Here is a 24,637-nt window from a genome sequence, read left to right on the forward strand (position 1 = left end):
AAAATTGTAGTAAAAAAACTGTACATCAAGCGTCATCTTTTAACTACTATGTACAAAGCTCAACTATTTTATTGATACTGTGTAGACAACAATCAATTTGATAAACCAAAATGTGGAAAGAAATCAATTCGTCTGTGACAATGAAGTCAGAAACTAAATTAGCAAACTTTGTTAAAGCTTTTCAAGTCAATTACAATGATTGACTGAAGCTTGATTCTGCCAAACACTAGTTTGTCACAGATTTTTAATAAAATAAATGTGTATAAGTCAATCTGTATTTATCCTCTTTCCCAAGAAAACCATCTCTCTCTCTCTCTCTCTCTCTCTCAGTGAGCAACACAAATAAAAAAACCATCTTGAGCACCAAGAAATCTAAAATCAAGTTTAATAAGGTGATCAAAATGGACATATTATCAAACTGTACACGAAAAATTTTTAAATTCTCTAGTCCATAATTCCATATGTCTTTCCATTGTATTAATGACATGTATGTTTGACCAACTGCATGAGTCCTCTTGGGCAACAAGAAACTAGGAAAAATGTACGCTGCCCGGTTTTTCTAAATTAACTTGCTCTGCAATACAGTTCACCAGTATAAATACATATCTAATGAATCAATATCTGATACAGGAAAAAAAAAAATGGGAGAGGAAGACAGAGTGATTCTCCATGGAATGTGGGCTAGCACTTATGTGAAAAGAGTGGAATTGGCTCTGAAAATCAAAGGCATACCCTTTGAGTATGTGGAGGAAGATTTGAGCAACAAGAGTGCTTTGCTCCTAAAATACAATCCAGTTCAAAAGAAAGTTCCTGTTCTTGTCCACAATGGAAAACCAATATGTGAATCCCTTGTTATTCTTGAATATATTGATGAAACTTGGCCAAGTCATGGACTTCAACTCTTGCCTAAGGATCCATATGAAAGAGCCAGAGTTCGTTTCTGGGCTGCTTATATCCAACAGGTATCATCTTTCCTCTCTCTGAGATCGATCTTCCTTATAAATTTAGCCTTCCTGATTCTTTTGCCAAACTATCAAACAGCTGCAATTGTTCTTGCCCCACATGATATCAACCAATCCCCCTAGTTGAAATGTTTTAAAGAAGAAACGTGACACATGAATGTGTGTTTGTGCAGCTGCTGGAGAGCATGGCGAAACTATTCAATCCTGATCACAAGGAAGCACAAGAGAAAGCCCTTGAAGAAATGTACGAGAAACAAAGGATATTGGAAGAGGGAATGAGAGAATTCTTTCCAGAGGAAAGTCCTAATGTTCACCCTGAAAAGTTGGGCATTCTAGATATCATGATTGTTTCAACACTTGGAGCCTTCAGGGCACAAGAGGAGGCTCTTGGCGTAAAGACTCTTGACCCTGAAAAGAATCCACTCTTATTCTCATGGGTGGAAGCTCTGATTCAGCTGCCTGTGGTGAAGGAAATTATCCCACCTTTTGAGAAGTTGGTTTCTCTTCTTCAGTTTATCAAACAAAATGGCATCAGATTCTGATCCAGTTGAGTGCTTTGACGCTTGGAGTTAATGGTTACTTGCTCTTGCTGTAGTACAATGAAAATGTCAGCAATTTTAAGTTTGTACTTCACTTGGTTTTGTATGTTAACTGGGGTTGTAATTGCCTTTTGCTTGCTATAAATAAGGCTTATAAGTCATGTACAATCCAGAAAGTCCTTAATAAACACTTTTAATTACTCCAGTGTCATGCTTTCCTTTTGGTCTATTCCAAAACTATTGTCACTTACCTAAAATAGTAAGCAAAATTTTCATATATTTCCATTGAATACCCTCACATAATCACAATTTCCTATAAAGTCCCCTCAAACTACTTTAACTGAGTTATCTCGTGCGTGAGACGTATGCTAGAGAGAAGCTGTGTTTTTTAACTCGGACCGGATCAGCCGGTTGAATCGGGAACCGGCCAAGTGTTCAGTCCAAGTTACTCTAAAAAATCGAGAGTATAAAAACTCGGTCAAATCCGGTCAAAATCAGGGTTTGATCGGCAAATCGGATGAACCGGTTTGATGTCAAGTTTTTTTTTTTAAAAGGTCAAAGCATTTTCAATATCATGTTTTGGCCCCTAAGTTGTTAAAAATTATTAATATATCTCAAATATTTCATACTTTACAAATGTTGTCCTAAAGTTTGGTGTTATTTTTCAATCAAATCCATAATTTTAATTCTAAACTTGTTAATGTTCATTTAATAAACTAAGTAGCTACTTGATCATTCTAATTCTTTGTATTTTCTTATTAAATATATTTGAAACATCAAATATATATGAATATACATTTATTAATATTAACATGCTCTTAAGTGTGTTACATAAAATGTTTTAATTTTTAAATAATTTTTATTTATGACGTCATCCGGTTCAACCCCGATCGAACCCGGTCGAACCTATTGACCCCTGAGCTCGACCAAATCGATGTCCGGTCCGAGTCTGAAAACATAGGAGTGAAGTAGTAGCGTGATGTTCAAACGACAACAAAATTTTGATCATTTCAAGTGGTGGATCCCACAAGCATTATAGGGTGTTAGTACTCAAACTTAACTCGAACTAGAAAATAAGGGCAAAGAGGGAAATTCAAACATATAGCTGTCAGTTTTGAACACTATTCGTATTAAGTTGTTTTCTCGAAAAGTGACCAAATTTTTGGGATTGCAGGAGTAATAATTATGTAATTCAATTATATTCACAGAAATTTTTTTCAGCCAATTTATCCCTGTTTATGGATTAATGGACATGTACAAAAGTTCTATTTGTCTCTGCCATTCTATGTATCTCTTCCTTTTTGCTTAGGGCATCCTCGCTCCCTATGAAAAGTGCAAATTATTTCAAATGATAATAAAAAGGAAATTAACAAGCTAGGATGTAAAGTAAATGTACAAAATTTCCAACTTAGACCTTCTAAGATTGGTGTTAGGACTAAAATGTTAAAACAAAAAACTTTAAGCACTAAAAAGTTCATAATTATACTTAAAAGAAAAGTTAATCGATTGGGAGTTTTGTAATAATAGTTGAAGGGTTTCTTTAGCAAATTCATGTTAACGAAGAGTATTTTTGTTAGTTAGAAACTATATTATGATTATTTATTGCCTTTAAAGAATATGAAAGGACAATTGACAAACTGGAAAGGATGATAATTTTTCTTTTTGCAGGATAAGAATGTAATTTTAGTTACGTTAGAAATTAAATAAACATTTCCTTTCATTCCATAGCTCTTGGATTCATCTTTGTCTCCAACTTCAAATTTAAGTTATTATTTAGAATAAAATTATAACTACATCAATAGTCTTGGAATAGACTGGAGTATGGTTAGTGATTTTGAGACAGATGTAGGTAGATGATCCTTTTCAATAAAACGAAGATCTTTGTAGAGTTTTCACATTAGCACTTTGCAGCTAGCTTTTTATTTTTCTTTTTAGCTCTTTGAAAGTTTTTCCTCCTGAACTAAAAAAAATCCCTAATGATCCTATAAATAAAAAACACAATTGAAGTATGAAACAAACCAGCTTAAAATAATAATCCTCATGCTTTTCCTCAATTACACCTTTTACTTCATGCATGGTTAGCTACAACTAAATTTTGAACCAAAACCTCTTTTTCATGTGGTTTAACGTTTATTTCGAGGAATTAAAGCTATCAGCCTATCGCAATTGTCACCAACCAGTTGTACATAAGGTAATTTAACATATGAAGATGTTATCACCAAACCAGTTAAAAGAAACTGAGCCAAGAAATGTAAGAGGGGAAAAGAAAATACCCCAAAAAGCGGAAGAATGTCAAGAATGGGATTCGAACCCATGCCCTTTCGGACCAGTACCTGAAACTGGCGCCTTAGACCAACTCGGCCATCTTGACATCCATGTCCAAGTTTTGTTCAGAATATATATGAATGCATTCACTGGGGAAACATTTTAATTTTTAACCCAATCATTTGGTTCCCGCTCTATTCAAACCAATGCCAAATAATTTCTTTCTCAATTTTTTCTGTCTTCACATGAACCCAAATGAATTTCCACATTCCTCGGCGTTTTGAACCCAAAATCTCAGCTTTAGGCCGCAGATTTGTCTCATCCCTTCCAGTACGTGAAAACCCATCAATTTTTTGCGACCAAAATGTTAATAATGTCACCAAACCGAACCCTTTTCACATCCTTAAGGACCCCAACAAGCCAAGAAAAGTCAAGCTTAAAGATACTAAAATCGTTCACGCAAATTTACTGAGAACCCATGATCTTTACTTGGATATGTTTCGAACAAATTATTTGCTTGATTGTTACTTCGAATGTGGTAGTACAAAATATGCATTTAACTTATTTGATGAAATTCCTGACCCAAATTCTGTTTCTTGGAATTTGATGTTGTCTGGTTGTAACAAAAATATGTTGTTTGAGGACTCATGGAGGTCTTTTTGTGAGATGCATCGGTTTGGTTTGGAAATGGGGGAGTATACTTATGGGAGTGTGTTTTCTGCGTGTGGAGCTTTGGGATGCGTGCTGCAGGGAGAGCAAATTTATGGGATTTCGATAAAAAAGGGATTTTTTTCGAATGGGTATGTCAGGGTTGGAATGATGGGTCTGTTTTCGGAGAGTGGTAGGTTTGACAATGCTTTGAGGGTATTTTATGATGTTCCTTGTGACAATGTGGCTTGTTGGAACGCTATTATTTCCGGAGCCGTGAAAAATATGGAGTATTGGGTTGCTTTGGATATTTTTAGTAACATGTGCCATCGGCTAATCATGCCTAATGAATTTACTATTTCAAGTGTTGTAACTGCTTGTGCTGCTCTTAAAGATTTTGATTTTGGTAGAGGGGTTCAAGCATGGATGATTAAGTGTGGTATAAAAGAAGATGTTTTCTTAGGCACTGCTATTCTTAGTTTTTATGCTAAATCTGGGTGTATGGATGATGCTGTTAGACAATTCTGGTTCATGCCTGTCCGCAATGTTGTTTCATGGACTACTATGATCTCTGGTTTTGCTCAGAATGGTGATTTTGTATCTGCTGTTGAATTCTTTAGGCAAATGAGAAATATGAATGTGGACATTAATCAGTACACTATCACAAGTGTTCTTATTGCTTGCGCAAATCCTGATGCAGTTAAGGAGGCAATTCAAATTCATTGTTGGATTTTTAAAACTGGGTTCTACTCAGACTCAGTGGTGAAAGCTTCTTTGATCAATTTGTATGCTAAGATTGGAGCAATTGATGCATCTGAGATAGTTTTTCTAGAGAGTGAAGGTATGAAGCACCTGAGTACCTGTGGTACAATGATTTCTGCTTTTGCTCAGCACAAAAGTTCCAAACAGGCCGTTAATTTGTTTCATAGAATGCTCCAGGAGGATGTCAAACCTGATAAGTTCTGTACCACTAGTGTCTTAGGTATTATTGACTCTCTAAATATGGGGAGACAGATCCATACCTATACCATTAAGACTGGGCTAGTTTTTGATGTTTCTGCGGGCAGTTCTCTTTTCACAATGTATTCCAAGTGTGGGAGCTTAGAAGAGTCTTATAATGTCTTTAATCTACTTGAACGCAAAGATACCATTTCATGGGCCTTAATGATTACCGGTTTTGTTCAAAATGGCAGTGCAACTAAAGCCATTTATTGTTTTAGAGAGATGTTATCTGAAGAAATTGTGCCTAATGAGATGACTTTAACTGCCATTCTCACTGCATGTTCTGCTCTTTGTTTGTTAAGGACTGGGAGAGAAGTACATGGATTCAGTCTTCGGAACTATATGGGCGACCAAGCCTCCGTAGGCAGTGCACTGGTTAGTATGTACTCAAAATGTGGCATTCTAAGCTCTGCAAGGAGAGTGTTTGACATGATTCCCAGAAAGGACCAGTTCATGGGTTCTGCTATGGTTTCTGGGTATGCACAAGGTGGTCACCCTGAGGAGGCAATTCACCTCTTCTGTGATATGCTTGTCGATGGTTTGGTTATTGATGCCTTCACATTGTCAGGCGTCATTGGATGCCTTGCAGATTTAGGTAGATTAGGCATTGGTAGTCAAATTCATGCCCTGGTCATTAAAATGGGTTTTGAGTCTGAAGTATCTGTTGGAAGTTCACTGCTTGTTATGTACTCAAAAATTGGAAGTATTGAGGATTGCCGTAAAGCATTCCAACAAATTAAGGCACCTGACATTATTAGCTGGACAGCCTTGATTGCAAGCTATGCTCGACATGGAAAAGGGACAGAGGCTTTACAAATTTATGAACTCATGAAAGAGTCAGGTACCAACCCTGATTCAGTGACATTTGTTGCTGTTCTATCAGCGTGTAGTCATTGTGGTTTGATTGAAGAAGGATTCTTTCATTTTTCTTCAATGAAGAAGGACTATGGAATTGAGCCCGGTTATAGACATTATTCCTGCATGGTGGATCTTCTTGGTCGTGCAGGAAGATTGAAGGATGCTGAAAGCTTTATCACTTCCATGCCAATAACACCTGATGCACTCATATGGGGAACACTACTGGCTTCTTGCAAAGTACACGGTGACGTGGATCTTGCGAAGCTAGCAGCTGAAAAGGTCATGGAGTTGGAGACACATGAAGCAGGAACTTATGTCTCTATGGCAAACATCTGTGCTGACATGGGCCAGTGGGACAATGTTCTGAAGCTCAGAAGTGAAATGGCAGGAACTGAAGTGATAAAGGAACCTGGATGGAGTTCTTTATAAGGTACAATATTATGGTTTTATGAAATTATCTTTCCATTTACTACATGGATTAAAATGTCTCGGATTTGGGAAGTCAAGAGGTGATCTGGAGTAAATTGACAAACTATGAAAAAGAAGCATATGTGGTTTGTTGGACAATCAGTTTAATGGGATCTCTTGGATCCTCTTCATCCCATCTACTTACAACTGCACCACTTCACTCTTTAGCTTGGAATATGCACTTTTGATATTGAGAATAATTACAAGCACAATATCTTCTGGTGGAATTTTGTAGCTGATTTTCTCTTTGCATCCTCATATATCTTTCACTTGCTATGTTAAGTAATTGAGCAGAATCCAATTCGTACTTTTATTACACGTGGATGAAGTTCCAGAAGTGGTCAAGACATTCAAACTCAGGGAGTTGGACAATTGCATGTTTGTATACTTGGACAATTGAGCAGAAAAATTCCAGATTCATTTTTACAGAGAATACCTGCTTCTGTTTTAAAAAGTAAGTCCTTGGGGTTCATACAACTTAGTCATTTTTTGTTTTATTAATGCCTTGTGGCTTTCATAAAAGAATATAATAAATATTTTGTTTTCCATGGCTCTGATTTTCACTACTCTGAAGGCTATGAGAGGCTTAAGAGATAAGATATAGCACTCAGAACAGAATCTGTACTGCTTAGTCAGAAACATTTATCAAGTTTGATTTTCTATTTTAGGTCTTCTGCCTCCATTTATCTGGAAATTGTCACATGGGATGGTATGTCAATGAAATTGATTGAGGAAACAGAATTTGTTCTGCTTAGTCAGACACAGTTATCGAGTTTGATTTTCCATTTTAGGCCTTCTGCCTCTGTTTACCTAGAAATTGTCATGTGGGATGGTATGCCAATGAAAGTTGCATTCTCTTCAGTTCACGAAGCAACATATGTAGAATATCTTTGTAAGACCTTTAATTAGGAGGAAGAAATCTATAACTTAAGCTCCATAGTAAGAGCTGCAATTGCTAAGATATTGTTGTTCACGTGGAAAACTAGGAGGTAGTCAGTCAGAATATAGGAACTTTTTCAAGCATGAATTTTCTAGATGCATTGTTAAATTATGATCGTACTGTTCTGCTGTTCAAGCCAATTCTTGAATAAACTGAACTTGGCTTTCCTTCACAGATCAGATTCCATCGCTTGTAGGTTTTTGTCTAACATTAAAATTCTTTTAATGCACATGTACTGTAAATGGGGAATTTGATCTACTGTCAAAACTTTCTGTTCCTCGATTGGATGCATGAATTTAGGTGATTGTTGAACTTCTTCAAGTAGAACTTGGAAAGTAAGATTCAAACACTACAATAGTAAATACTCTTTGAAATGCCATCATCCCTGAATTTTTTTTGGGTAAGCTCCATATTTTTATTGATAAGAACTAAAAACGTACACAACAGTTGGGGACTCCCTGAGGTCATTTACATCAAGAACAAAGCAGAGAGTACAGTAAAAAAACCAACACTGCTATACTAATTATATAGGATCAAAAACAACTAAAGAAACTCCTAACTCTGAGCACAAATTGAGATTGTCCTGCTGCCTGTTCACTGGCCTCCAACCAGCCACAATTTTCTCAAATCTCAGATAATCAGCTGAGTCACACTCATGGGGTCAACATAAGAACGCTTGAACGCTCTCGTATCTGAAATTGTTATTTCCTCAATGAGAAGCTTCCATCTTTAGTTATCTGAGTATATCGTCTTGGAGCTCCATGTGCTTAAAAAGAAAAATAAATGATGTTTTCCTGTCTTTAAAAATGTTTAGCCGAAGAACAAAACTTCTGATAAATAAGGATGAGCAATATTACAAAATGAAGAACCAAAAGGAACTGCTTTAGTTAGTTAAAAGAATAGGGATGGAGAAAGTGCCGGCGTTACAAAGATATTTCCTTTTCGTTATTTTCCTTTTTACTCTCTTCATGCTAGACGGTTGTGATATGTTAATAATTCCTCTTTCCATTTGTATTTGCTACTAAAAGTGCATCTGTTTACTGTTGTCCTGAAAATGGGGTGGAATTGAGCTTTCCTTTCAGGACTTATTGTTAAGTTCTGCATTCTATGAATAACAACTTGTTAATCTTTCTCTGATTGCATCAATATACACTTAGTAAGACAGATGCCTTCTTGTGTCAAACTCCATTTTGAAACAAAAAAAATGAAATATTATGTGAATTGACCCTGTGAGATTGCTCAAAAGTGTTTTGCTGAATAAATTAGATGAAGGGCTTCAAAGGGCACTTTGTAGATTGTGTTCCTAATATTATAAATACATTCTTTGAAAAGGATCCTTGTGCTTCGTGGGACTTTTCTGTCTTTCAAATAAATGGAATATAACTTTTGCTTGCCTATGAGAAAAGGAAGTTGATCTGTTTGTGGTAATTATTTATACCCTCCTGACATGAAATATTAGATATTTCTTCTCCTGGTTTGGTACTGTAAGTTTGTAACTAGCTAGCATAAGTGTGAACAATGGCCATCGAAAGATGGGAATAGTCACCAGTGATGTTTTTCTAGTTTCAGGCACTTGATCTTGAAGTTTTTTCTTTCAAAGAATAAGTTATTTCTGCAAGCCTCTTGTTAAATAATCAGAGGTTTCTGTAGTACCTTAACCGTGTGAACTAAGCAGAACTCACTTGGCAATTAACATAGGCTAGATATTTAGGACCTTTGAGTAATAATGTTATCAGTTTATTGGGATTCATTAGATGCATTTAATTTTGAACTTGCATCTAGTAGCTGATGGAACTGTGTATGCCAATCTGTAATTCGTTATCGACATATTGTAGTTATCCTTCAATATAACTTGCCAATTTCTGTGCCCCATTTCCTACCCAAACAAGTGGGTTTTCTTTAACTGATCTTTTTACCATTGCAGTTGATATCTAAGTTTAGGCATAATCATATTGGGAGAAGACAGAGACGTTAAATCAAATTATGCTAAATGCACAATATTTGAAGTTAGTTTGCTGTTTGAGGGCATGGTTATGTTAAAACAGTAGACAACTTTGGTCATCCTCTTTGACCACAAAGTATGCATCTCCTTCTAATCTCTTAAGCATATGTACCTAAAATACTACATATACGCAGGTTCTTGTTATTGTCTCTTCAGCAAAACTCTTTATACATATTTCCCAATTTTTACCATCTTTGATATTCTTTGGTTTCTTCTTCTTCTTTTAAAATTGGAATGCTACATAGATGGAGGATATCAAGTTCCTCATGTTTTCCGACCTTCCAGTCACAGAAAGCTTTTTGTTCTTCTTTTTTCCTTTCTTTTGAAATCTAAGTGCAACAAATGCATGAGGTTGCTTGAGTTTTCTTACCTTCTAACCATTGGAAGTTTTTCTGTTTGCAATTATTTCCAAAACAGATGGTTTCAAGGAAGTTTTTCCGAATTTTATTGCATAACTATTTCCTTTCCACTAATTTGAACTACACAACACCTGAACCGGTTTGTTATGTATTTTCTGCTTCTGCATGTCTTGTTTTTGGATTATTTTCTTTCTTTTATTCCTGCCAAGATCCTGATAATTCTTGATTGGCATCTGATCTTAGAAAGAAAAGAAGAAAAGTGTAACAACTAGCCTTAAAATTTATGGGAGTATGTGTAAATTTTAGCAGTGTAAGAGATGCATGGAACTTTTCTTTCAATCCTAAATATTGGCACCTGAAATTTGAGTTTTGCATTTGTCCACAGAAAGGATTTTCAAACACAGTAAATTCTATTTGTTCTGTTTCAACTCCTTCATTCTTTATTTTCCTTGCCTGCAGTTTTTGAGTTTCCTAATACATTTCACCAATATACTTGAACATTCCATTGGGCACTTGAGGTTTACCTTTAGTTAATCCTATAGACTGCACAGTATTCAAAATCAGTTATTGTTGTGACTGTATGCTTTTATTTACAATTAATTTGTATTGTATATGAATTGTTTTGTATCTTGGTGAGTGGAGTATGACTCTGATTGATATTCAGTCTTCTGGGCAGTACATGCTACTTAAATTACAAGCTAAAATAATGGATGCTGAATGCAGATTGAGGTTTTGCATTGCTTCCAAGTGATGCTTAGATATTTCTGGCATGTAAGGTATCATTAACAAACAGATGCGACTTATTTCACTATCGATACATTTCTGGTATTTCATATGCACTTATGCAGTTTATAAACTTAGCCTTAATTCATTGAAATGCTAAGATGGACCAACATGGCTATAACTTCCTGTCTCGCCTGGCAAATATTTACGTTCATTCTTGTTTATGTTAACTTCACTTATGCCACAGTACTGTGCTTAAAAAATCTCCATTAAATGGTCTGCAACAAGGCAGATTTCTTGCTGCATCATGCTTCCATTTTAATATTCAAAATGTATCATGAGGATCAGGATAAAGGAAGGGAAAAGAAAAAAGAAAGAAAAAGAGATTGCTTATTATTTTTAAGGAGCCTAGGCGAGCAAGATTCATAATCAAATCGTTGCATGCTATCTGGAGAATCCTACAGATGTCCTTTATTTCTTTTTTCCCGTTCTCAATATTTCTCCCTCTTAAACAGATTCTATTTATTTGGATCTACAGAAAAAATCAGACAAGTTATGCCTTTTATCTTCTGAAAATTTGAGAGGACAAAGCTATTAAACGTATCTTGTACTCCTGCAGGGTTGGCTAGTTTACAAGTGCTTTGGTCTCCTACTTAACTTACATTTGAAAGGTGTTTCAACCAATTGTAAGTTTCATTATCTAGTCTATTAAACTTGCAAACCACATGCATCATGGATGTTGAAGATTCTTTCTCAACTGAATCTGCAAGTTGAAGGCCCCTTTGGGATGATCAATTCAGGTACTTTTACTGGCAATTTTGCATGGTTGAATTGAAATGTTATCTTCTACAATTGCTCTTCATTGTTTAAAGGCAAGCAAAATGAGACTTACTTTTAGTAACCTTTTTACTTTGGTGCTATTAGCACTTTTTTTTTCCTCCAATCTTTTTAGCAAAATTATTAAATCATCTCTTTTCACATTGTGTATCAGCCATTTGAATATGGTGATCACTCTTGCCAAATGGTGTATGAGATCTCTTTTAAACTCAAGAAAACTCAAATGTGTGGATTGGATATGTGCCCACACAAAAGGGCAATGATTTGAGTGCAAATTAGGTGTAGCTGTAGTGTTTTATTTGGCAAGAGGAAAGTAGCATGATGTTTTCGGAAATAAAAATAAATAATTGACGATTTCACAAACTATTTTTCAGCGCATCCATAGAAAAGTCAAGGGAAGAAACACGAGGAAGATGTAAATCCTCCCATGGAACTTAAAACATGTCTCTGCTCTTTCTAGGTGCAATGCAATGTCACATCAACTTGATTGACTTTGCTCAAGTTGTGATGAGTCTCTCAAGGAAGTTGTGATGGATGGCTTGAGGAAAATCTTGGTGCGGCTAAACATGTGTAGGATCTGTTCACATGTATCATGTATGTATAGTGTGTGTGGTAGGATTCTGTTAGAAGATTTCATCATTGCTAAAGAATAAATGTTGAAGCCTAACTTCAAAGAGTTCGCTCAGATTCTATACTATTTCTGAATCTAGTACGAGTGAGGTAGTTACTTTGGGTGAAATTCATGCAATTTTGACAGCTTAATTTATTTAGCTTTGACTTTTGTCTGTAAGGAGCTAGTATGCAGCATATTATATGGAAACCTTTTGTTTCACTAAAGTAGCTTTTGATTGTAAACATCCCCTGAAGCTTCAAAGTATCTACAGGGAATGGTTCAAAGTCTCGGCCGAGACCAAGACGACTTGGCCGAATCATCATCGGAACAGACCCCTCCGATACGATATCAGGACGAAATCATTCCTAGATACTTAACTCGCCGAGAACTCAGCCGAGTCACCAAGAATTCAGCCGAGAAGTCTCCGATGTGGATAGTCTCGGCCAAGTCAGTCCGAGTCATTCTGAGTCAATTCGCAAATTTACATTTTACAGATTTTCTTTTATTAATTTTTTTATTATTTTTGTTTAGCATTATTTTGAATATTATTTATTATTTTTAGAATATTAAATGTTTCAAAATTTACGTCTCACCGAAACCGTGATTGATATGCTGAGATCGATGTGGAATGGTCCGAACCGGGATCGGGACCGGGACCACGACTTTGAACCATGACAGGGAGAGGAGAGAAAAGCTATAATTGCTCTTTCATTCTCATGATGCAAGCTTCCAGCTCCCTGACTAGATCAAGATACTTTACTAAACCTTGGTTATCTTAACAGATTTTTACATTGTCAATTAAGCTGTGTCCTCCTGTGCAGGTAACAAAGTCTGCTTTTTGGAGTTTGCTAACAAACATAAGAGGAGTGGCTAGATATTCTCTCATTAGCATTTTTGGGGGAACGGAGTTGCGGTTTTGCCTTTTGCCATTGAGAGCTTTCACATGCTTCTTCAAAAGACTCTGATTTTAACGCTGTAAAACTCTCACCTGCATAACGGTTACAAAGTCCAGGATATGAAACGATGAGGCGCTTGTAATGATCTTTCTGGCAATGGAATGGAATCCAATATCACCGATTCTATAGCAATATTTGCTGATCAAACCCGAGAAACAAGAAAGGATAAAACAAAATCATGTAACAATGAACCGGTGCCTTGCCTCGTCTATCTACCTTCTAGGACTGAAGTAAATATTTCCTCGAGGTGGGCCGACATGGGACGCTAGCCAGGCAAGTGCGAGTACAAAGCAAGTCTTCCCCTGGGGAGAGCTTAAATGCCTGTCTTGCCTAGTTAATGGAGTTCTAAGGTCTCATTGAGGGTAAAGCACAAAGCCTCGTGAACAGTGACTGGTTTACGTTGGTCAATAAAAGACAAGGAAAAAAAGTTTACAGGGCCTCTTGGTTGTTTGTCAGCTAAAATGCACTTTCACTATTGTCTGCTGCTTCCCTTACCTAGTTGAAGCCAAGAACTGAGATAAGAATACGTAAATCCATAGTTTTTCACCAATCCTAATTTGTACTGTCAAATTATGACGGTTGTAGTTGGTCGAAAGTTGATTCTGCGGTGTTGATTTAATTGATACTATTAAGCAAAGAAACGTCTAGTTTGCTTTTTTCTCATTGATTTGATATTGCATATTATCTTTTTTGTTCATTTTGATGCCTGTTTTTAGTGTGCCCGATCTGATTTTCAAGGACAAGCATCACACAAAGTCCAAGTTACCAAACATCACAATATGTATTCCTATTAGCCCAATATATTGATAAACAAAATAAAAAAAAAATACATGCAAATAACAGTGAAAGCAGGGATTTTAAACTCCCTCCCCCACCCCCCAAATTCTTTTTTTTTTTTTTAATTCAAAAATGATAACAATTGTATAGTTTATTCTATCCCAAATTACGGGGGAGGGAGAGTCTAAAGAGACTTATTCGTAATCAGGTATTTCACTTCAACATGGTATCCAATAGAAATTGCATATGTTTATCATGCTAGTACATTGGTACTTTGGACGCGTACACAAGTAGAAAAGTAAACAAACTTGTGGCCATCAAGTCATGGCGAAGTGTTATCAGCTTCAGCTGCGTAGCCGATAGGGCTTCCCACTCCAGGAGGACAGCGACAGGGGCAACATGAGCCTGGAGGGGCTGGTGCACAGCAAACACAGGCAGGACAAAAAATCGGGGGTCGCCCAATAAGCTCTGCATGCAATACCACAAATAAAACACATAAATCAATGAAAATACAAAACTGTTTTCTGCATAAAAAGTTTAACAGTAAATATTGATCAAGAAGTTTGCTCTAGCAGATCTTGATGAGGAATTCAGTACTTGGGGTTGGTCTTGTTGCCTCACATGGTAAAGCGAGAACAAGGGAGAACAGAACGAGTGTGGCCACAGCAGCCCTCATAGAAGAATTCAGTGCCATTGTCTGAAGAAACTGTTTGGTGCATTTGGTTGTCAAATTCTGGGCATATTTTATAGGGGTTGGAGAACCATAAACTATTGTAAATATCCAACTTAAAATAGTTTTTTTTCCTTTTCTCTTATCTAACTTAAACTAATGCCTTCGTTTTCAAACTTGTCATGGTCCTAAGTCTAAACTGCAAAGGCGCAGTTGGAATTAATTACTAGTATTGAATTTCCATTCATTTCATTCAAAGTCTTGGAGTCTGAATTCAAACTATGATCACTTGCGTTCCCAATAGGAAGACTCGAAACTGTTGTTTGACAATGGAACCATTTTAACTGTAATCGGTGAACTTGACATGACCCACACCAAAATTTTGTCAAGGGCATCACATGATGAGATCCTAATTTGAAGATAAGAATGCAATTGTTTATATTTTTTTGGTCAAAAAATGAAGTACGAATTAATTTGAATGTTAACAAACTCCTTGAGTGCTATTTCTTGGAAACAAGGATAGTTTTTCTGAACCTTTTGGCTGTCATTATGTTTTTTAATTGATCTACATTTGCATGCGTGATGTGATTTTTCATACGTGAGCGTGTTTTAACTAGATGCTAGTTTTGATCCCAATACTCATCGGTTATTAATTACGGTCTTTATTCATCTTTTTTTGTGAGTTTTTTGTATATTATATTTGAGTTATAAGTTATAATCTGTGTGTAATAGTGAAACCATTATGAGTTTACTATAATCATATATATAATTTCATCAAAATTCTTTTCTTTTGTGTAACCATTGTTTGGTCTAGCATCTAGGTAGGTTATTTTTGACTGACTTAAAGGAAAATATTTTGGTTGACTTTGACGCACCAAAGTCAATTTGTCTACTGTGTTTTCACATGTACTTCTTGAAGAATGAAGCTCATATACTGTTATTGACTATTAGGGTTTTTCTCTTTTTATTATTTTTGCTTGGACTGAAGCTCCCATAAGGCTGTAATAATCCTGACCTTGGTTTTAAAATTACAAGGAGAAAATGAAATTGATGCCTATCGACTGAGAATTAATTTTAGTGAACCCTTTCACCTTAACAGGAAAAAGTTTTGCCCTATTGATTACTTTATTTTTCCCTTTGTTTATCAGCATGTAATCTAGCTTTAAGAGTTGAGGCATTGATTGGCAGAAATACACCAAACAATTTAAATATTTTTCTTAGCCTTTTCCTCTTATTTTCCTTTTTTTCCTCTTACTGAAACTGGTGAGGTGTTAAAGTAGTTGTTTACAGTCCATCTATTTATTAATGGCTTAACTAAAAGAAAAAAAAATTCTTTTGTAATCTTTTTGAGGAGAGGAATGGGTGGGAGGCAGAAATAGAAATTGGAAGGAGACGGTGAGAATGAAATTTCCGTTCAAGAAAAATTGCAAAATACCTTTCAATTCTTGCAACATACTGTCATGCAATACCAATATACATACATACATACATATATATATATATATATATTCTTGGATGAATATTTATAAAAAATATTTATTTATCACCTACGACAATAATACGAAGAAACTATTAACTAATCAAGTTAAATTTTTCTAGAGATATAGTGCATATTTTTCTTGCTTGTATAATTGAGCAATAGTGGTGGCGTGAAAGAATTAAGAACAAAAAGGAAAAAAAGGGAGGAAATCAATTAGGTATAATAAATAGGGCATAGTTGTCCTTCTTTCTATAAGAGGAGTGTTAACTTCTGAAAGTATGATTTGTGGTAGTGATGCGATAGACCATTAAATAATGTCTTGGATGACACCATTAAAACAAAATAAACAAATAAAAGCCGCCCTTACCTGTTGGCTGGCTACTTTAAATGAGAGATTGTATAGTCAATTTTGGATATCACACTCATAAGTCACATTCGCGTTGAGACGGTGAAAGAAGTATTATTGACCCTTAGATTAAATATTATTGAATATTTAAAATTTAAACTATTATCTTTAGTGAGAGAGACAAATTGAAGGAATGGTATTCAGAAGGGATTATAGAATTTTCCTAAATTTTATATCTAGTTATAGAAATCGTAATATTACATTGAGAATCAATTCAATCACCACACACTTGTAAGTAAGAGATAATTGTACGTTGCAACTGTATTCAACTTTGTTTTCAATAGACAATGACAGGTTTAAAATCAGCTCAAGAAGTTGGTTGAAAGAAGTCAATGAGATGATCTCATTTCTGCATCCATCTTCCAAGTCTATTAGATCAACGGAATTTATACGCAAATAAATTGAAATTGTACAAATTGGTGTTATTATACCTAGGAATGCTCTTTTCTCATTTCTGTTCGCATATTAAGTCAAGTCTAAAAGTTTCCATATTACTATTGTTTAATAGTGTTTTATTCATGTTAAGGTTTTAGTAATTCTATTTGAGTCAAATTATGGTAGTTTTATTATTTAGAATTTAGTATTTTATTAAAAAAAAAAAACTTTATGATTGTAAAACTTATTATCAAGTTATCTAGTTTATAAATAGAGAGTCATGTTATTGCAGTTAGTTGATAAGAGCAAAATTTGAGTGACTTATTATTATGTGTAATTTTTTTTTATATATATTATTGATTTATTCCTCTTGTTCCTTGCATATTATTATGTGTGTAAATTATCTCCCCATATATGTTGGTTTTATGAAATTTATCGCCTGTATATTTTTGGTGGAATTTTTTGAGTTGTACCTTAGCATTCAACAATTTGCATCTACAAGCATTTGTGGGTGTGATTTCTAAGTAACAAATTTATTTGGAGTAAATCCACTTACCAAGAGACTGAAATTCATATCTTAACGGACATAACAATAGACTAAAAAATTTATTGTGTAACAACAAGAGTAATTTTGAGTGTGGTATCATCGACAGCTTATTATACATCATTTCAAAAAAAAAAAATTGGACATAATCATTACTTATAACAAGTGAAAATGAAACCATGGAAATAGTAGCCATAATTTGCTCATTATATCATTGCTACTGTAGGATAAAATTCTGTCGAAATTGAAGGGCTCTGAGTGCAATTTTCATGGAGCTTCATTTCCGGATTCAGTAACATAACAGGCGCAGTAGCAACAATCCGGTGGCGGCAGTTCTTTATGGCAACATATACATGGAGGACAACTCGGCTTCTGCATAATTTCTGCTTCACCCAAAGTATTGAATTACAAAAAAAAAAAAAGAAAAAAAAATTGACTTAGCAAAATCATACAAGAACATAAAATTGGATGTACCTCGATGAGTTAATCCAGTGCTTCCAGCTGCATGAGATGTTATGGTTGATGAAACCAAGATTGCAAAGATAACAAATGCAACCACAAGTAGAGACTCTTGGGAGGATTTGGCTGCCATTGCTCTCATAATTGATTAGAACTATGACTGGTACTATAAAAATTGGTGTATTTAGTTCTTGAAGGATACTTTGCAATTAGCAAGCCTTTTGGCCATTGTTATATAGGTGGTTAAGGTCTTCTAAGTAAACGCTAAACTTATTTCCCACGCAACTGAGGGAGTTGACGCAGGCGGCTTAAATTCGAGTCCATGCTAGTACTGCTCATTATTCAACGTTCTGTGATTTTCCTGGAAAAGAACCCCTCATGTTTTGGAGGCGGCTTATAGCCATTAAGAACGTAGATCTTTTATGCATTTGGAATGATTCAGAAATTTCAATGGAATTTGTCCAAATTCAATTTCTACACAGTATAAAATGGGGGGCTCAATTAAGGATGGCAACGGGGCGGGGTGGGGTGCCCCTCCCCCGCTCCGCCCCGTTTTCCCCACGGAACTAATAAAAATTTGTTATATGATTTTATTATAATTAAATTTTAGCAAATAATCAAGTACTAAAATATCAACACATCACCAAGTTATTATTCATTGTAATTTCACAATTAAAACTCATAAAAATAATCAAATAAAAGTTATTTGAATACAATCCAACATGATGAAATAAATACAACTAAAGTAGTCAAGCTTTCACTTTCGACACAAATACAATCACTAATTCATTATTGTACTTGTATTTTTTTTTTGAGAAAAAATTATTATTGTATTAAGTGTAATTAGGAATTTAGTATAAATGTATTAGTAAATTTAGTATAACTAATTAATAATTTCTATTAGTAGACATATATAATTATTAGTATAATTGATAATATCAATTATATTACATATACTAATATGCATTATATAATTCATATAACTAATAATATCATTATCATAAGTTTGTAACTAATTAAATTAAATATTATATATATACTTATATACATATATATATTTATTTATTTATATATTTATTTTTTTAGCTGGTGGCGGGGTGGAGGCATACTCCACGCCCCATTAGCCCTCGCGGGCACCCCCATTGCCATCCCTAGGCTCAATCAAATCATCAATTTATTTTTTCTTTTAATGGTTAGTTGAAAGTGTACTTTTTTTTATGTTTTCATTTAAAACTCTCTAGAAAAAATTTTCGGCCAAAATTTCCTCCAAGTCTCTCATAAGAGATAGATCATATATATATATATATATGTGTATTTTTTTTATCTAATCCCATGGGAGAAATCCTCTCTTTTGTTTCTTTTCGTTTGTGAATAAAACCTCTTTTAGGATTTCCTAATGAGAGTATATTCTCTTTTAGAGTTGTCTAATGAGAGTTTTCTTCTACTTTCATAGATTTTCTAGTAACATTTTTCTTCTCTTCTATGGATTTCTAGTGAGAGTTTTAGGTAGTTTTTCTTTTTTCTTTTATTAGATCTGAGTTTTTGTTTTTTGAAAGTTTTGACTATTAAATTTGGAATTTCTTAAATCTATTTGGTAGATCTCACTATAATATCAAGACTTGAGACAGTTAATTATGCTGATTAGAAACATGCACAGATGTTCACAAGATTACAATTATTTTATCTTATTTTTAAAAATATTGTTGACGTTTTACAGTGTAATTTTTATCTGATCTATAATAGTCATTCTTCATATTTGTTTTTTGATATCTATAGATGTTTGATCAAGTAACTTCTGTCATTACTTTTGATGAAATGATGATGTTTTTGGTAAAACATCACCTTTAGCTATGTAGTATTATTCTTCACATCTATTTTTTAATATCTATGTATGTATGATATTGTGACTTATGCCATTAGTGCATATTTTAATGAAATTATGATGTTTTATCAAACAAAAAAGTGTATTTTTTTTCATAAGTGAGAGATTTTGAATTTAGAATCACCTGCGTACAATCCCTTTCATATTACCACCCAACCTAATCCTTCTCAAAAGAAAAGTGTTTTGGTGAAATTATGTCTCGCTGTCAATTCTTAGCTATATGCGAGAGAAGGTTGAAAATTTTACCAAGTCCAATTCGTTTAATGTCCTGATCATCTCATAATTTTTTTTACTGTTTCACCAGTACTTTCCAATTTGAATCATTTAAATTCTTGAAGGCAAGTTCTGTAGTATTTTAGTTTGTTAAAATATATTTTAGATGTCATATTTTTAGAAATATAAGATTAATTAAAGAAAGTAAATAAATACAAGGGAGAGTGAGCGAGATTAAATAAGAAAAGCATATAAATGTAAGAGAAGATAATAATTGTTCATAAGTGTATATATATGGTAAGCGTATAATTGTTCGAGCACCCTTAGAAAAACCCATATTAAAGTATCAAATTCAAATTGATGATTACCATATTAGAGATTTTTCTTGGGGCAAAATAATTAGAAATGTTACTTGCATGGGAAACATTTAGCAATACGAAGAGGGACCAAAATTTTTGTTGAACTTGATAAAACTATTGAATGGCTTCAAAAGAGGGTAAAATACGGTAAATTCCCCTGAACTGTCTCCCTTTTCTGACTTTAATTTTTATTTCGTTGCAAATCATTCCAATTTTATTAATTGTTTATCAATTAATTGATCAAAACTGATCTTTTTACTAATTGATCGAAACTGATCTTCATCATTACAAATTAGAGTCAGGCAGCAAGGTCGACAAAGCAGGAATAATAGGTTTGAAAACATACCATGATAAGCGACAAACAGGGGAAAAATGAAGTTAACTTTTCAATTTGAGGAAGGCGTGATGAAATTTACATGAAGACTCCTCGTGATGCCACATTAGTCTACCATGCATTCCCAAATATTCTACAATTATCAACTCATCCAATTTCTAACTCTTGGTTACCTTATCTTCTCGGAAAAATACCGCAAGAAAACCACCCTCATTATGAATGATTTGGTTGATGCAATCCTTTTTTGTTTTAAGTTGCACCAACCATATTTTTCTTGTAACAAAAAAAAGGGGTAAAATACATATAACCCTCCTGTGATTTGCCTATTATATATGAAATCCCCTCAATGTTTAAAAGTAAGGATGGCAATGTGCGGCCACCTGCCCTGCGGGGGGCTAATGGGAAGGGAGTTGGGGCGGGGGGTGGGGTGGTGGGGAATTTTTTCCCCCCGTTTAGAAACGGCACCCCCGCCCCGCCACCCGCTTAAAAAAAATAAATATATAAATATATAAATATATATGTATATAATTATATATAATATTTAATTTAATTAATTACAAACTTATGATAATAATATTATTAGTTATATGCATTATATGATGTATATTAGTATATGTAATATAATTGATATTATTAATTATACTAATAAATATATATGACTACTAATTATTAATTAGTTATACTAAATTTACTAATACATTTATACTAAATACTTAATTACACTTAATACAATAATATTTTTTTCTCAAAAAAAAGCACAAGCACAATAATGAATTAGTAATTATATTTGTGCCAAAAGTAAAAACTTACCTACTTTAGTTGTATTTATTTCATCATGTTAGATTATATTCAAATAACTTTTGTTTGAATGTTTTTATAAGTTTCAATAGTGAAATTACAATGAATAATAATTTGGTGATATGTTGATATTTTAATACTTGATTATTTGCTAAAATTTAACTATAATAAAATTATACAACAAATTTTTATCAGCCCCGCGGGAGCACTCGTATGGGAAGCGGGGCAAGGCAGGAGGGGGACCCCTCCTAGCCCCAACCCCGCCCCATTGCCAACCTTATTTAAAAACACCCACATAACTCCTCTATACTTTGGACTTCTTTGGGAAATGGATGGAAATCACCCAATTTAACGGAAAGATTTAAAATTCCTATACTAATCCTGTTTTCGATCCATACCAATAGTTGATATATCATATATGGTTCAGTTGAAATTTTACTTTCTTTCTTACTTTATTTGAGAACAAAAAGTAAATTGAGGGGTTAAATTGAAATTATAAAGAGATGTCATCTTCTCCAACCTTCATTGTTGAACAGGAGAAATTCGCTCATTCCTTTTTTTTCCCTCTTCATTTTTCATCTTCTCTATTTTGCTTTTCCCTTCCATTTTCCTTTTCTATTCTTCCTTTACTCGATCCACAATCTTCATCACTAAAATCTACTACAGCAACTCAGAATCTTGGTGGATGTTGCTACCCAGAGAATTCCCAAAAATTTGGGCACTCCCACCGCCAACTTAGTCTATCTTTATATGATAAATTGTAGTAGTTAAATCAAGTCTTGGTTTCCTAGTTGGTAGTGGTTTCTTTAAGTCCAAGTCCAATTGTATTCCCTTTGTGATTTGGAAGCTAAGTTTTAGGAGACTAAGTGGTCTATATAAACCACTACTAGTAGCCTTGTCAGATGTGCCGTGAGTTGAGAAGAATAAGATACATTGGTGCATCCTAGAGCTCTGCTTGTTTTCGGCTCTTGTCCTTGTTTTTATTCCTTCGGTTTTCGTTTCCGCTGCAATACTTATTTGACTTTGAGTTTTGTCTTGAATTGTTTTATCCTGTGGGTTCTATTCCTACAAAGTGGCATCAGAGCTTTGTTTGAGATCCTGAAAAATTAAAATATGGATCCAAATTATTTGCACAATTGTCACGTTTTTATCTTCGACGGTAAAAACGATTTTGAGGCTTGGTGGTTAATGATGAAGAATTTTTTCCAAAATATTAGAGTTTGGAATATTGTCGAAACAGGATACACGGAACCGGTAGAAGGTATAGAATTATCAAGTGATGCAGTTAAAGAACTAGAGAGAAATAGACAGTTCGATTGCAAGGCAATGTATTATCTCAACACTCAAGTCCAGTTGCATGTTGCCAAAAAATTTATACATGCAAAGTCGGCAAAAGAGGCTTGGACAATTTTAGTGAACTCAAATCGAGGTGCTGCTAGTGTGAGAAAAATCAGATTGCAGGAACTTAGGAGACAATTTGAGTTGGCCCAGATGAAATCCATGGAGTCAGTTAAAGATTTTATTGGTACAATTAAAGAAATTGTCAACGACATGGAGTCCAATGGTGAGAATTTGGAAGAGGTTAGAGTTGTTGAAAAAGTTCTAAGATCTCTAACTGCCAAATTTCACACCAAGAAGACAGTCCTTGAAGCCACAAAGGACCTTGACAATTTGTCACTTGCTGAATTGGAAGGTGAATTGCTGATGTATGAGATGTCCTTGAATCAGCAGCCATCGGATACAGTAGAGGAGGTGTTACAAGCCAAGGTGGATCACCCAAAAGGAAAAGATGTGAATCGTATGGACACAAATCAAAGGGGCCAGAACTTCAGAGGTAGAGGACGTCGAGGCAGAGGTAACTTTCCTAGTCGTGGAAGAGGTAATTATTCTTACCATCCCAGAAACAATTCTAATAGGGATCAGAAAAACAATCACCAGCAGAATCAAAGAAATAATTTTCAAAGACGTGATAGATCTAATGTCCAATGTTATAACTGTGGTAAAACTGGACATTATCAGAATGAATGTTGGTCTAATAAAGAGGTACATGCTAACGTGGTTGAAAATAGTAGTGATAGATAGGAGACCTTGTTGTTTTCTAGTTCTACATCTGAAGAGTCTATGAAGAATGATTGGTTTATTGATTCTGGTTGTAGTAATCATATGTGTGGTAAAAAGGAGATGTTTTCTTACCTGGATGAATCTTTTCATGCATATGTGAGATTTGGAAACAATGAAAAAGTGCCTGTTCTTGGAAAAGGAAAAATCAGAATTATCTTGCAAGATGGGTCTTTAAATTATATTTCTGATATTTTTTATGTGCCAAGTTTATATCATAATTTGTTGAGTTTGGGATAACTGTCTGAGAAAGGTTATGATCTGCATTTTAAATATGGTGATGGCACCATAAGTGATGAGAAATTGGGATTAATTGCCAAGGTAAAAATGAACCGTAGTCATTTGTGGCCTCTTTCTCTTAACTATGGTGATTTACCTTGCTTTAATTCTGTGACTTGTGATGATTCTTGATTATGGCATATGCGTTTTGGGCATTTGAATTTTGGGAGTTTGAAATTTCTTGCAAGAAAGAAATTAGTTATTGGGTTGCCTTCTGTTGAGTTTCCTGATAAGAAGTGTGAGTCTTATATTTTGAGAAAGAAGCACAAGGATCCTTTTCCAAAAGGCAAGGCTTGGAGGGCTAATCGACCACTTGAACTGATTCATTCAGATTTATGCTCAGTTGAAGTTCTTTCCAATGGTGGTAGTAAGTATTTTATCACCTTCATTGATGATTTCAGTAGGAAGACATTGGTGTTTTTTTTAAGGAATAAATCTGATGCATGTGATGTGTTTAAAAAGTTCAAAAATTATGTAGAGCAGCAGAGTGGCTACTCTATTAAAATTTTGAGAACTGACAGAGGCACTGAGTATCTTGTTTGTGATGACTATTTAGTAGAAAGTGGTATAAAACATCAATTGACAGCCAGATATACACCTCAGTAAAATGGTGTGGCAGAAAGGAAGAATAGGACTGTGATGGACATGGTGAGGTTTATGATGCACTCTAAAGGTATTCCTAAATTCTTTTGGGCAGAAGCAGTCTCTTGTGCTATTTATGTTTTGAACAGGTATCCTACTAGATGCAATTTTGGGAAGACCCCACAAGAG

General features: G+C 34.5%; 3 protein-coding genes, 2 long non-coding RNA genes and 1 other non-coding gene across 13 annotated transcripts; 3 read left to right on the forward strand and 3 right to left on the reverse strand.

The window, feature by feature from the left end:
* The first annotated feature begins 611 nt into the window (after positions 1-611).
* LOC113742919 (glutathione S-transferase U10) lies at positions 612-1,706 on the forward strand. The gene is made up of 2 exons (XM_027270942.2): positions 612-962; positions 1,136-1,706. The coding sequence occupies exons 1-2, from the start codon at positions 642-644 to the stop codon at positions 1,502-1,504; spliced, it is 690 nt and encodes a 229-aa protein (XP_027126743.1). The 5' UTR covers positions 612-641; the 3' UTR covers positions 1,505-1,706.
* A 2,085-nt stretch (positions 1,707-3,791) lies between these two features.
* TRNAL-CAG (transfer RNA leucine (anticodon CAG)) lies at positions 3,792-3,872 on the reverse strand. Its single transcript has one exon. It is a non-coding gene; the product is annotated as a tRNA-Leu (tRNA).
* A 104-nt stretch (positions 3,873-3,976) lies between these two features.
* Positions 3,977-13,794, forward strand: LOC113741182 (pentatricopeptide repeat-containing protein At1g74600, chloroplastic). Of its 8 annotated transcripts, none has more exons than XM_027268666.2 (5): positions 3,977-6,704; positions 7,026-7,196; positions 11,386-11,566; positions 11,978-12,197; positions 12,488-12,801. In XM_027268666.2, the coding sequence occupies exon 1, from the start codon at positions 4,022-4,024 to the stop codon at positions 6,701-6,703; it is 2,682 nt and encodes an 893-aa protein (XP_027124467.1). In that variant the 5' UTR covers positions 3,977-4,021; the 3' UTR covers position 6,704; positions 7,026-7,196; positions 11,386-11,566; positions 11,978-12,197; positions 12,488-12,801. The 8 variants fall into 8 exon arrangements, with proteins under 8 accessions (XP_027124467.1, XP_027124468.1, XP_027124470.1 ...); XM_027268667.2 differs by lacking the exon at positions 12,488-12,801 and adding an exon at positions 10,708-10,819 and having other exon boundaries at positions 11,978-12,443; XM_027268669.2 differs by lacking the exons at positions 11,978-12,197; positions 12,488-12,801 and adding an exon at positions 13,038-13,794.
* A 349-nt stretch (positions 13,795-14,143) lies between these two features.
* Positions 14,144-14,832, reverse strand: LOC113741184 (uncharacterized). The gene is made up of 2 exons (XR_003460554.2): positions 14,547-14,832; positions 14,144-14,417 (listed from the first exon to the last, which is right to left on the reverse strand). It is a non-coding gene; the product is annotated as an uncharacterized lncRNA (long non-coding RNA).
* A 2,625-nt stretch (positions 14,833-17,457) lies between these two features.
* Positions 17,458-18,087, reverse strand: LOC113742884 (uncharacterized). Its single transcript, XR_003460914.2, has 2 exons — positions 17,899-18,087; positions 17,458-17,807 (listed from the first exon to the last, which is right to left on the reverse strand). It is a non-coding gene; the product is annotated as an uncharacterized lncRNA (long non-coding RNA).
* A 4,495-nt stretch (positions 18,088-22,582) lies between these two features.
* Positions 22,583-23,551, forward strand: LOC113741094 (uncharacterized). Its single transcript, XM_027268578.1, has one exon. It carries the CDS (start codon positions 22,583-22,585, stop codon positions 23,549-23,551), a length of 969 nt encoding a protein of 322 aa, XP_027124379.1.
* Positions 23,552-24,637: the final 1,086 nt, after the last annotated feature.

This window comes from Coffea arabica, chromosome 4e, assembly GCF_036785885.1.
Source record: "Coffea arabica cultivar ET-39 chromosome 4e, Coffea Arabica ET-39 HiFi, whole genome shotgun sequence".
NCBI classification, from domain to species: Eukaryota; Viridiplantae; Streptophyta; class Magnoliopsida; order Gentianales; family Rubiaceae; genus Coffea; species Coffea arabica.